The 13,910-nt window shown below is 39.1% G+C and overlaps 1 protein-coding gene and 1 long non-coding RNA gene across 2 annotated transcripts in view; one reads left to right on the top strand and one right to left on the bottom strand.

Moving 5' to 3' along the window:
* LOC117080308 overlaps nt 1–7,163 on the bottom strand; it is a 27,744-nt gene extending 20,581 nt beyond the window's left edge. The window contains exon 1 of the long non-coding RNA XR_004435779.1: nt 7,103–7,163. This is a non-coding gene — a long non-coding RNA (uncharacterized LOC117080308). The remainder of the gene's footprint in view (nt 1–7,102) is intronic.
* On the top strand, nt 891–13,910 carry MMP8 (matrix metallopeptidase 8). The gene is made up of 10 exons (XM_033205253.1): nt 891–1,178; nt 3,280–3,524; nt 4,186–4,334; nt 4,422–4,547; nt 7,303–7,464; nt 9,477–9,594; nt 10,465–10,598; nt 11,147–11,300; nt 11,992–12,095; nt 12,391–13,910. Exons 1-10 carry the CDS (start codon nt 1,077–1,079, stop codon nt 12,498–12,500), a joined length of 1,404 nt encoding a protein of 467 aa, XP_033061144.1. The 5' UTR covers nt 891–1,076; the 3' UTR covers nt 12,501–13,910.

Raw genomic sequence — 13,910 nt, 5'->3', positions numbered from 1 at the left:
GTCCCCTGTGTAGCCATATTGTCTGGAAATCTCTCAGTGTCTTACTCCTTGAAGATGTACAACATCTCATTCTCCCTCTCCCTTGTCTTCTCCCCATGAATATAAGCCAAAGTATCCAGCTGTTGCAGGCCTAGAGCTGCTGCTCCACTATGGGCCAGCCAGAGACTCAAGTGGGAGATTACCATGCAGAGCCTGTAGTAGCTCCCACCTCAGTCTCTCTAAACATACCCTCTGGGGTTGAATCCTGGCCCCTCCACAACCTAAGCATGTCACTTAAACAGGTCATCTAAATGTCTCTGGATTTGATTTCATCTGTAAAATGGAGATAGTAAGAGCATCTCCCTCCCAAGGCTATGTGAAGATGGATTGGGAAGACAGTACAAATGTCTGGAGGATCATACATTTTTAGCAAATGTTTATTATTTTCATCATCAGTATTGTTCTCTTTATATTTTCCCTGGAAAGTCTAGCTTACAGACTAGGAATTTTCTAATACATTGATACCAAACCACATCCTCCAGAAGCAGCTTAAGGCCCCCATACAAAGCCTGCTTTGTAATAACACAGTCAGTCACTCATTCTCTCCACATACAGTGAGGGAGGATAAGTACAGAGATTCTCTAGTTGGGCTCCTTGGTCCCAACATATCTACCACAAGCCTCAAAATATTCCCCTGCACAAGTTAATTCAACCTCAACATCTTACATGGCCAGAAAACGTATCCACATAACTTCAGGATTAGTCCCCTCTTCCTTTTTCTTGACCAATTTTGTAAAAGGAAATAACTAAAACACCCAAAAGCAAAGAGTAGAAAGTTGGAGTTTTGAAAGACTGTTGAAAGACTCCCCCATTTTGGGGTACTAAATCACATCATAAAATTTCAAAACTGTCCGAGTGTAATTAACCTATGTTGCTTCATATTCCTGATACAGCAATTGTTTAAGACATGGCTTTAAAGAGGACTGCAAGAGAGCTGTGACACATGATGCTGTGAACGTCAAGGTGCTCGCCAGGGAAGGGCCCTACCCAGAGGGGCAGAAAGAAAGCCAGGAGGGGTAGAATTTGAAGAGAATATCATGTTCTCCCTGAAGACGCTTCCATTTCTGCTCTTACTCCATGTGCAGATTTCCAAGGCCTTTCCTCTATCTTCTAAAGAGGAAAATACAAAAATTGTTCAGGTAAATGAACTATCAGTTAGGTGATGGTTGATTTGCTGATTATTAGGAAATAGTGTGGGTTGTTTTCTCTTGTTAATTAAAACAGCCTGAAAGAAATTATTTGGGTGATTAGTTTGAGGTTGAACACCTCCTTTTAGTGATTTGGAGGGTTCTAAGCTGGTAAGGACTAGGCCTTTTAAAAGCTGGACGTGAAAACAAGCTGAATTCTTTAAAGACTGGGAAAATACTGCTGTAGAGTTACCTCTAGCTGGGATACTTTTGTAGAAGAAATGATTTTATTTATAAAATGATATTATTTTCTTTCTCATTTACCTAAGGTTTTTCCTTCCAGGATATCTGCAATCAAGTTACTATATGTCTGATGCTTCCACACAGGCATTTTCTTTGCTGCCCAAAATTCTAGATATAGAAAATAATGTGAGGATGGTAGATTATAATGAACTAGAAATCAGTACATAGTATAATCACATTTCCCAGCACCAGATTACGAACTGTTGATAAACCCTTGGAAGCATTATAAAACCAGAACCAATAGTTTTTTTTCCATTGTTTCACAATCTGAAAGTGAAGCCGAATTTTTAAGAAACACAAGGGAATTCTGCCACAAATCTCTCATGCACAGTTTTCTTAGCATTACAGTTTGGGGAAAATATTATTATTATTATTATTATTAAGAGGTTATCTCTTACAATGGTAACTGTAACCCCCAGGTTAATGTAAAATTCATTGAGTGTTTATTCTATGCAAGGCAACTGCTACATATTTCACAAATATCTCATTTAATCCTCACAAGAACGTTATTGGAGCATTATTATTTTCATTTCAGAGACAAAAATATCTTAAATCAGATAAATAATGTGTCCAAGTGCTCACAGTTAATTCATGGCAGAGTTAAGATTTGAACCCAAGCCTGTCTAATTCCAAAGTGTGTGATCTGGTCAGTGTCACCTACTGCTGTGGTCAGCGTGTGTCCCTTGAATTTATGTGTTAAAGACTGAGTAGCCCGTGTGACAGTGAGTCCTTTAAGAAGTACTTAGGTCATTAAGAAAGATTAATGACACTCTGGTGGGACTGGGTTAATTCTTGCTGGAGTGCGTTCTGGCTCTTGCAGAACTAGATTAGTTATTAACAGAATGGGTATTATAAGGAGGGGCTGCCCTTTGTGTTTTGCCCCTTTTCACATATGCTTGCTCCCCTTTCATTTCTCTGCCATGTTATGACACAGCACAAGGCCATCTCAGAAGCCAACCAGATGCAGCCACCTGATCTTGGACTTCCCAGACTCCAGAATTGCGAGAGAAAATAAGCCCCTTTTATGTCTAAGTTACCCAGCTTCACATATTCTGTTATAGCAACAGAAAATGGACTAAGACCCTGACAAGGTGCTACGTGTTCACAGGCAGCATGAGGTCTAGTTAGGTTACAGTTCACTATGTATGAAGAAACTTTTAAGCCAAACTTAAAATAGATAATTTTTAGGCTAAACTTTTTGGATTTTGACTAAACTTAATTTAACACTTCCAAAGAGTTACTTTGGTGAATAAAATGCTAATATCAATGATATTGCTGTTCCCCAAAAAGATATTTGGAATTATTTTGAAATTATCAGTTCTTATTTGAGAGGCAACATGGTGAGTTAAAATCTGAATCATCACTTGGAAAATTCCTTAATTCTCTGTACTTCCATTTGTTCACAAGAATAATTAAGCCTTTTCTACAGTAATGAAGAGGATAAAAAAGAGGGACTGCATTGATGCAACAAATACCTCAAGAGAAGTCAATTAATGTTAGTTCTAAGTTTTTTATAAAAACAAGAAGACAGTCTCCTGACTGTAGAGTAGCACTTTACCTGTGTGATGTGATCCTCATCCCTGATGAGGCACTTTTTTAATGCATACCCGTTAAATGGAGCACTGAGTGGAGAAACTGTTCTTTCTAAAAAGCATTGTTCTCTCAAAGCCAACCTACGAATTAGTTTGTGTTATTGTTCGGGTGGCTCCCAGGTTATTAGACCTCTGTAGTAACTTAGAAAGGGTTGCAAAATGACCAGAGAACTGGAGTACTTTCACAGCAAGACCCTTATGTGCTTGTCTTTGTCCAGGACTACCTGGAAAAGTTCTACCAATTACCAAGCAACCAGTATCAGTCTACAAGGAAGAATGGCACTAGTATGATTGTTGAAAAGCTTAAAGAAATGCAACGATTTTTTGGGTTGAACGTGACGGGGAAGCCAAATGAGGAAACTCTGGACATGATGAAAAAGCCTCGCTGCGGAGTGCCTGACACTGGTGATTTTATGTTAACCCCAGGAAACCCCAAGTGGAAACACACTAATTTGACCTACAGGTGATATTTCTAGGGTTTCAGGATACGCTCATTCATCCAGTATGGACTGGGCTTTTATATGACAGACACTGTTCTTGGGATACACTAGGAACAAGTAGATAAATATCCCTGCCTTTGTAGAGTATGAATAATGAATGAATATGGGAGTGAAAATGTTGAGATACCATGGATTCTTTCCACTCCAAAGCTTCCCGTTTTAGTCTTCCTTCTCCAACAATCTAAAGAGGACTAGAGCAATGTTAGGCTGTCTCTCTAAGCACTTACTTTAGGACCCAACAAAGGCTTAATCATTACTGGAGAGAGTCAAGTCCCTCCTTTCATACATCTTAATAATAATAATACTATCTAATACTGTGGAATATTACTATTTGACAAGTAATGAACTAAATGCTTTATATGTATTTAATCCCCACAGCAGCCCTATGAGAGGGATACTATATTAGTATCCTCATTTTATGAATAAGAAACTGAGGTTTAAAGACATGTATTAACTTGTTCAGAACCCACATCTGTCCTCCACCCTGAGACCTGCACTCCCTCCTTATCCTCTCCAGTGAGAGCACACCATGATGCAACTCACTTCAAAACAGAACAACTCATCCATTGATGGACTACTGTTCTAAATAAAATTTAACTCTTCATACATCCTCTCATTTTGAAGCATTCTAAACTATACACCGCAGCTGTCAAAGACTGATATAGAAGGAGCTATTAAGAAAGCCTTTGAAGTCTGGAGTAAGGTGTCACCTCTCACCTTCACCAGGATTTCACAGGGAGAGGCAGATATCAACATTGGTTTTTTCCAGAGAGGTAGGTGCAAAGCAGTCACACTCAGTTTTGCTTTCTTTGGCTAACCTGAAACTTGGCAAGGATCTAATACAAATGTTCTGGTTTCAGATCACGGTGACAATTCTCCATTTGATGGACCCAATGGAATCCTTGCTCATGCCTTTCAGCCAGGCCAAGGTATTGGAGGAGATGCTCATTTTGATGCCGAAGAAACATGGACCACAAACTCCACAAGTAAGTTAATCAAGATTATGTCCACACACAGCTTCTGAATTAACCTTTTACAGATTAGGATACACACACACACACACACACACATGCAATAAAGGTAACATAATATTTCAAGCTCACAAAAAATGATCATTTGAAATTGTTGCTACCTCACTATACTAATTCAATTTGGCTTTAGAAAAAAAAAGAAAGAAAGAAAAAGACATGCTGAATCTGATTACTGACCTTACTTCTTAGGACAGAGATCAGAAAACTACAGACTATGGCCAAATCCTGCCTGGCCCCTGTCTCTATAAATAAAATTTTATTGAAACAGGGCCACATTTATTTGTTTATATATCATCCATGGCTGCTTTCACTCTACAATGGCAAGCTGAGTAATTGCAACATAGATCATTTGGCTCACAAAGCCTAAATTATTTACTATCTGGTTCTTTACAGATCCTGCTTTAGGATATATCTTTATTTTAATATTCCCAAATTTAGTGATGTTTGAAAAGAGCCTATTTTTCCATTTTTTGGAAATTCATTTAGAAATCAGTCTATTCAGAAAAGAGCAGCCACCTTCCCTCTCATCTAGTTAGTTCATCTTCTTGGAGCTTTTTTTCAGTGGTATGCTTCTGTGCAGGAAGTCACTCGTTTCAGGAGAAGGCTCCTATTAAGAAGGACTGGGCTGCATGAAGGGAAGAAATGAGGCTGAGTACAGGTATATCCAGACCATGTGATACTTCCCAAAACATGGCGTAACAATATGCCAGAGAGCACTTTCAGAAAATAATCAGAAAGGCATCTTTTACCTTTGCTTGGCACCTGTTCCTCCTGCCATTTTCTCAACATGGGTATGTTACGAGGGTCTATTCTACCTAAGTCCACATGTTAGGAGCTGTGTGTAGCCAAAGATAGGTAATAACCCTCAGCTCCTCTACATTACTATTGCCCTCCTCACTAGTTCAGATGTTCATTACCTCTTACCTGAATGAATGATCTAGATTCCTAACTGGACTCTCCATCTCCAGTCTGTGCTCCCTCTAATTTTTCCTACCATTGCAGCAGGGTTTGTTTTTGGAAAGCCCATCTTGGATCACATCACTCTCATGCTTAAAAGTTTCAATGTTTACATATTCTGCACCAAATAAGGTCCAAATACCTCCCCTTGGTATTGAAGGCTCTTGGTGATTGTTCATCCTTCTCTTTCTTGGTTTGTCTTCTTATTTCACATATACCATTCACATTGGGCTAATACTCACATTGTACATTCACTGTTTCTAGGTCACACCCTATGCTTTTCATTTTCCTCACATTTGCTTGAATTGCTTCCTCTCCCTGAAATACTCTTCCCATGCCCCAAGCACCATCTTTTAAAATCTCTCTCATCTTAACATGCTATATGTGTCAAAGGCCACCTTCTCTCTTGCCTTGTGCTGGAAATGAGAACTTCCTCTGCAGAATTCTGACAGCTTTTGTATCTCCTTCTCTGTCATCACTCATTGTGTGCTTTCAAGTTGTTTGCACACATCTCTCCTCTTCTAGACTACATACTCCATGTAGAGCAGAGAACCACAACAAATTGCCCACAGTTCCTTTCATCGTATTCCAGGCATTCAAAGATATTTTTCTGAAATGCACTCATGAATGCATAATTTAAAAAGGATGTGATAAGAAACAATTCTTAGAGCATGGGTAGAATTTTAGCAGGCTAATTATCAACAGGAAGTTGAACATTGTAGTAAGAGCATGGATCTTGCCATTATACCTTGGTTTGACCCCAATCTGTCACTTACTAGTTGCAGGATGAAGTACAAGCTATTCAAAATCTATGGGCATCAGTCACTTTACTATAAAAATATTGCTAATAAAACTTCAGAAAAATGTTATGAGGATTACATAACTTTAGATTGCCTAGTATGTGGTAGGTACTCTACAATTATGCTTTTTGAAAAAAGCAGGCATGTACAAAAATGCATCAGTGTGTTTGTGAGGCAGCATATAGACTGGCTGGACTGAAGGATTCACATCAAAAGGCAAGCACTCAAATATCTGCTGGAGACAAATGGAGGAGGTCTTGAATGCCAGACCAAAGAGGTTGGGCTTTATTTCATAAGAAGTGGGATCCTGGGAAGGTTTTAAGTTCCCAGTTGTGAACAGCACTATGCTTGTGGAAGTTAAAACATGTAGAAAGAGAGCAATAAGCGGTAGGATTTGTCTCTCTTCAGTAGAGAATTTCTACAGCATCTTAGAAAGCTCAGAAACAGAGAAGAGCTGGTGCTAAGGGGTGGGTGATGAGGGAGCCAACATGAGCCAGCCCTCCATCTGAGGCTGCTCCACTGATGGGCTGGCTTCTCTTCTAACTACTTGTTCACAAGGACTCTACTCATGAGACTGAGGGTCTGGGACACTGGAAATGGTGAATGTAGGAATGCAAGAGAAGAAGTGTTCCCAAAGTCATGATGACTCTGCCATCACTTCTCCAAATCTCAGATGCACATTTGTAAAATACGAGAATTGGAATAAATGCAACTTTTCTAGGTTCTAAGAGTTTATAAGAAGTCCGTACTCACCTAGTTCCCAACTATGACTACTATCTTGATTCTTCTCAATGTCCACTTTCTCAGGTATCTGAAAGAAAGATGAAAAAGACAGCCGTGGGAAGGGCTATTTCCCCGAGCAGTTTTGGCTTAGAGGTTGCATTCATTGAGATCATGTTTCTGCCACCCTGGGATCCACACTGAGCTGTTTACCACCCATGTTTGAATTTCAGATTACAACTTGTTTCTTGTTGCTGCTCATGAATTTGGCCATTCTTTGGGGCTCGCTCACTCCTTTGACCCTGGTGCCTTGATGTATCCCAATTATGCTTTCAGGGAAACCAGCAACTACTCACTCCCACAAGATGACATCAATGGCATTCAGGCCATCTATGGTAAGGCCTTCTAAAGAAAGTTGTAGTACATGGTGGGACCTGGAAATAGGCGAACGCTCCCAGGATCTGAATATCTCTTCCTTTGCACTACTGCAGTTTCCATAAAACTGAACTCTGAAATTCCCCAGTAATATAGCATTAACAAAGAAGGTGTGAGGGGCTGAGCCTCTATTGCTGCCCTAAAAGAAAAAAAGTTTAAGAAGAAATGAACTACAGTTCTTCCCAGTTATTGCCTTTGGATGGTGGGAATTTTTTTTCTTCTTTTTTAGGCTTCCCAAATTACCAATTTTATTTATTTATTTATTTATTATTTATTTTTGATGGAGTCAAAAATTGCCTAGGCTGGAGTGCAGTGGCATGATCTTGGCTCACTGCAACCTCTGCCTCCCAAGTTCAAGTGATTCTCCTGCCTCAGTCTCTCGAGTAGCCGGGATTATAGATGCCTGCCACCACATTTGGCTAATTTTTATATTTTTAGTAGAGAAGGGATTTCACCACATTGACCAGGCTGGTCTTGAACTCCTGACCTCGAGTGACCTGCCCACCTCAGCCTCCCAAAATGCTGGGATTACAGGCAGGAGTCATTGCACCTGGCCCCAATTTTAAATATTCTAAAAAGACATGACTATTCTTTTTCCTACAGCAATCCTGCTCCTAGATGTATCTATCAAAGAAATTCTCATATAGATCCATAAGGGAACACGTACAAATCATGCCAAAGATGTTCACTGAAGTCTTGTTTGTGGTGGTGGAAGTTGGAAGGCATCTGGGGGTCTATTAGGAGAAGACTATACAGAAAAACTGTGGTAGTTGCACACCATGAAGTGATGTGCGGCAGTCAGAAGCATGGTACTAGATGCATATGTGGCAACAGTACAGATGGGTCTTTAAAACTTCATACTTTGTGAAAAAGAAACAGAATGAGATATATTGCACAATGTACTAATTAAATTACACAATATATAAGTCTATGTAATTTAAAATGTGTATAAACAAAGCAAGGCATTTTCAAGAAGAAGAAGAGGAATGGTAGTAGAGCATGGAGAGAAAAAAGAAACTTTTTTAAGGCATTACTGATACATTTCAAGGATAAGTATAGGGGCCTTTTGCCATACTGCCTGGATAAGACCATTACATCTCTCTTCACGCTTGCCCTTCTGTTCCCTAGTTGGCTGTGAATAAAAACAAGAAACCAATAAGGGATTTACTGCTCTCTAAAAAAGCGTGGAATGGAATGGAGTGGATTAGAATCGAATGGAATGGAATGCAATAGTGGATTGGAGTGAAATGTAATTGAATGGAGTGGAACGGAGTGGAGTGAAATTGGGGAAAGCCCTTTTCCCTCTCTGGTGGGACAGCACTATAAAATCAAGCAAACATGCCAGGGTGCCACAACCAGGGAACTTTTTTTGTGATTGTAGCTATTTCAGAAATGTTGAGCCTACCCTAACTGCCTCTATTCCCCAACTTCCTCCTGCCCACCCCAACAACACTCCCTTATTTTGTTCACCGGTGTTTTTATCTTAACTATTATTATAGCCTTTCATTCCACAGTGAGAAAACACATGAAAATTCAAATACTTGCAGAAAAAATATTGCTAAACTTTGACTTAGATGCATGCTATAGGGTAAAAAACTAACATCATTCTTTCCTGAAAGTGGATTTCGGTGAGGAGAGAGGCAATAGATACTGTGTAACCAAAAAAGCAGAAAGGAACTGAGAGGTCAGAGAAGAATTCGTTAGAATTAAAAGGGAAGGAAGGGGCATAGAATTCAAATTTCTTTACTTCACAGTTTTACCTGGAACTCACCCTGAAAACCATCATTACTCTTATTAAAGAAACAAAAACTTTAAAAGGATGAAATATACAGTTACTTTAATACTTTATGGGATAGTCTTGTAGCACTTACCCTCACATGAAGACCCTTCACCTTTCTGAGAAGTCTCTGATGTACTCAAGAGTCACACTGGACTTATGCTCATAAAAAAAAACTCTTTTTTTTTTTTTCAGGACCTTCAAGTAACCCTATCCAACCTACTGGACCAAGCACACCCAAATCCTGCGACCCCAGATTGACATTTGATGCTATCACCACACTCCGTGGAGAAATACTTTTCTTTAAAGACGAGTATAAAATTGAAATATTTCTTCCTTTGATTCCTCTTACTGATATACCTTAAAACTGGATTCAAATTAGGTCACACGTTAGTCACCTTTTCCTTGAATTCTACACTTGTGCTTCTCATTGAAATTTTTTAAAGGTTCTGGGGCACCACTAGGATTATCATAGACCCTGAGCTTAACTTCATCATCTTCATCTTTTAAAGACTATTTGTACCATATTTATGTCTATACTGAATTTTTGCAATCGAGTATTTTCTGGGTAACTCAAAACATCCAGGAAAAAAAACAAAACACGAAAACATTCACAAACATTCAGATGCCTTTGGTGATGTAAACAGACATGGGCTACAGTTGCTTGGGAACTCCAGAGCTGAAACACTAAAGCACCATTCAGTTCCATCCAAAATCAGTCAAGTAAATGGAACCTGCGCTTAGCTAGCTGTGCAGCAAATCATCTAACTGAGCAAAATTTTTTATTTGTCCATTGGCTATTTTGTGAGTATGCAATCACAGGCTGAGTGTACGTGCTGTTGCTTTTATCAATATGTTCTCAGCACTTAGTGGGAGCAATAAGGAAAGATACTGCAAAGTAAGATTTTTCAATGTCCAAGGCAGGACAATGCCAAATGTAATCAAATAAGATCACTCCTCCCATAAACTCCTCTGAAAGCTGTGATGTACTCTCCAGGTGGACAATATCACCGTAAAGCTTAGCCATATGCTGGTCACTGTGCTAGGAACTTTGCAGTAGTTAGATTGTTATATTCTCCCAGCAATCCTGCAAGGACCATCGCTAGCCTAAAAGTCACAGGAACTGCCTACTTAGACTGTTACGTGCAAGTGTGTGCATGTGTGTTCCCTTATGTCCTGTTAGGTACTTCTGGAGAAGGCATCCTCAGCTACAAAGAGTCGAAATGAATTTTATTTCTCTATTCTGGCCATCCCTTCCAACTGGCATACAGGCTGCTTATGAGGATTTTGACAGGGACCTCATTTTCCTATTCAAAGGTAACTTCCTAAAGTTTTCATCTTATGTTAATTCTGCCTGAAGGAAGGGGGCAGGACTTCTTTGTGATCCCTTCCAGGTTCATGGTGAGCTAATGACAGCATTAAGCTGGGCAGGCTTTTGCCAGAAGCCTAGGGTTGGGCCCCATCAGGACCACTAACTACTGCATGAACCTGAGTGGGTTACTTGCTTTTCAGCCCTCGGTTTTCTCACCAACAAAATCAGACCACACTAGACCGTCGTTCGCATTCTTCCATCCTCATCCCAGATATAATTCTCTAAGACTCCTCAAGGCTGTAATTTGGTTTCTGTATAAAAGTCACACAAATTGCGGGGCCTTGAATGTCTTCCTCAGAAGTTTTAATTTTTTATAGGCGCTGGGGAACCGTTAAGCTTCTCACAGCCTCCCCGAACTTCACTTTATCATCTTCATCTTTTAAAGACTATTTGTTCCATTTTCATGTCTATGTGCAAGACCAAGAAGTGGTATATATATTATTTTGCAAAAATGGAAACGTCTTATTTAACATTTAACCTGAATCATTGACAGGCAACCAATACTGGGCTGTGAGTGGCTATGACATTCAGCAAGGTTATCCCAGGGATATATCAAACTATGGCTTCCCCAGCAGTGTCCAAGCAATTGACGCAGCTGTTTTCTACAGAAGTAAAACATACTTCTTTGTAAATGACCAATTCTGGAGGTAATGTAAACTGTTTTTTCAATTATAGGTTGAAATCTGTGTTTCTCTACACTGCTTACAAACCTTCAAGCATTTGAAGGTTTAAAACAATCTAGGTAGTCTCTAGTAGGTTTTACTGAGAATATATTGTTTTTACAGGATGATTGATGTTACCATGGCTTTTGAAATTTTTCATTTTTATAACATTAAAATCTCTATGCAATAGTATTGAGGATTCTGCATCATGAAACAGAAATCCTTAACAAAGCACTAGGGTGAGATACAAAGAAAGATTTAGGCTAATTCTCACTTATGAGTTCAATTCAGACATATGCAAGCAAATGTTATCCAGATAGCCTGCAGAATTTGGTTCCCAAGTTGAACCTATTATGTACATTTATATATAGACACATGCAGAGGGAGTTATGCTATATACCAATTAAGTAAAAGCCTTGAAAATATAAGCTTACTTTGGGAAATAACAGTGTGTCAGCCATCAAGCCTGTTTTTGAATTAATGATACCCATATGTTTTATAAATGTGTACCCTTAGGTAGGGAAATTAACCATTCTTAATACTAGTAAACAAGGCATTGTGAGAACTAAATGAAAAAATATGTGTAAGGAGACTTTGTAAACTATACACAATTAAAAAAATATTTTCGTTATATTCTGTATTGGTGTTAAATCTGGCAACATTTTGTTTTTACCAGATATGATAACCAAAGACAATTCATGGAACCAGGTTATCCCAAAAGCATATCAGGTACCTTTCCAGGAATAGAGAATAAAGTTGATGCAGTTTTCCAGCAAGAACGTAAGTAGGAAAAAAAAACTAATAAATGTGTTGTTTGTTTGTTTATTACAGAGGAGGCATGGTCTTACTATGCTGACCAGGCTAGTGTCAAACCCCTGGGCTCAAGCAATCCTCCCACCTCAGCCTCCCAGAGTTCTGGGATTACAGGCGTTAGCCACCGCAACTGGTGTTTAAATTTTTTAAATAGAATGTTTGCATTGGAATGTTATGTTGGAACAAGGGCAAGGTTTTCTAACTGAAGACATCTGAGATATTCTGTAAGCTAATTCAATAAATTATCTCTCTTTTTTTATAGACTTCTTCCTTTTCTTCAGTGGACCAAGATATTATGCATTTGATCTTATTGCTGAGAGAGTTACCAGAGTTGCAAGAGCCAATAAATGGCTTAACTGTAGATATAGCTGAAGTGAAATCAAATGTGGCTGTATCCATTTTCAGAATGTGGAAGGGAAGTTCAGCATGCATTTTCATTACATTGTGTCCCACTTATACTTTTCTCAATATTAAGTCATTGTTTCCCATCACTGTATCCATTCTGCCTGTCCTCAGTGAAAATATGTTTGGAATATTCCACTGTTTGCAGAGGCTTATTCAGTTCTTACACATTCCATCTTAAATTGGTGAATCCATCAAAGAGAAGGAAAGTAAGCCTTTTTGTCATCTCAATATTTACTATTTCAATACTTACATATCTGACTTCTAGAATTTATTGTTATATTACTTGCCTATCTGACTTCATACATCCCTTAGTCTCTTTAAATGTCCTATGTATATCTTCTACACGCAATTTCGAACGAGACTTTGGTTAGAAGTAAGGGTTATAAACAATCTAGCAATACCCTTTGACTTTACAGAAAGTGTGGTGCTGTTTTCTACCCTTGGAAAGAAATGTGGATTATATATTTTGTGGGTTGAATTGTGTCCCCCATAAAAGATATGTTGAAGTTCTAACCCCAGGTACCTATGAATCTGCGCTTACCAGGGTCTTTGCAGATGTAATTAGTTAAGTTAAGGTGAGGTCACACTGAATTAGGGTGGGCCCTAAATCCTTTATGACTGTTGTTCTTATAAGAAGAGAGACATAGCCACCTAGGGGAGGAGGCCATGTGAAGACAGAGGCAGAGATTCGAGTGACACATCTGCAAGCCAAGGAATTCCAAGGACTGTAAGCCACCAGTAGAAACTTGGAAGAGGCAAGGAAGGATTCCCTTCAAGCGTGACCTTCAAGTGTGACCCTGCTGACACCTGCAGAATTCGGACTTCTAGCCTCCAAAACTGCGAGGGAATAAATTTCCTTTGTTTTAAGCCACCACATTTGCAGTACTTTGTTATGGCAACCCTAGACATGAGGTACTAAACACAGTACATCTGCCCTTACAAAAATGAATCAACACAGAATGTGGAAGTGGAACCCTTGCTAAGAACTACTAGGCATCTTCCCAGAATAGCAGACAAAAGAGAACCACCACTTCCTCTCCTGCCTCCTCCTTGCTCTCTCCTAGAGTTCAAACCCAAATGGGCCGGTTGGATCTGATGTTCCTCAGGTCTTTGCTTCTATTTCCTGGGGTACTCAGGAGGGCACACACTATAGATAACTGGGGTTTGCTGCATAAAATTCAATGTCTCATTAAGTTGCATTAAACTGAGCTTAGATGCATAAGCTTGCTAACTGATGAGTTTTTTTGTTAAGAACTATAGGATTTATGGGACCATGTCTAGCTAGTCCAGATGTCAAAATCATTATAATGTTATATTTGCTGTTATTAGAATATAATATAGCTTATTATACAATAAATATGTGGACCATAAAATGTA

Source organism: Trachypithecus francoisi, unplaced genomic scaffold, assembly GCF_009764315.1.
Source record: "Trachypithecus francoisi isolate TF-2019V2 unplaced genomic scaffold, Tfra_2.0 Lachesis_group8, whole genome shotgun sequence".
Taxonomy (NCBI): Eukaryota; Metazoa; Chordata; class Mammalia; order Primates; family Cercopithecidae; genus Trachypithecus; species Trachypithecus francoisi.
The sequence above is the reverse complement of the archived record's forward strand: the minus strand, read 5'-3'. Positions and strand labels throughout refer to the sequence as shown.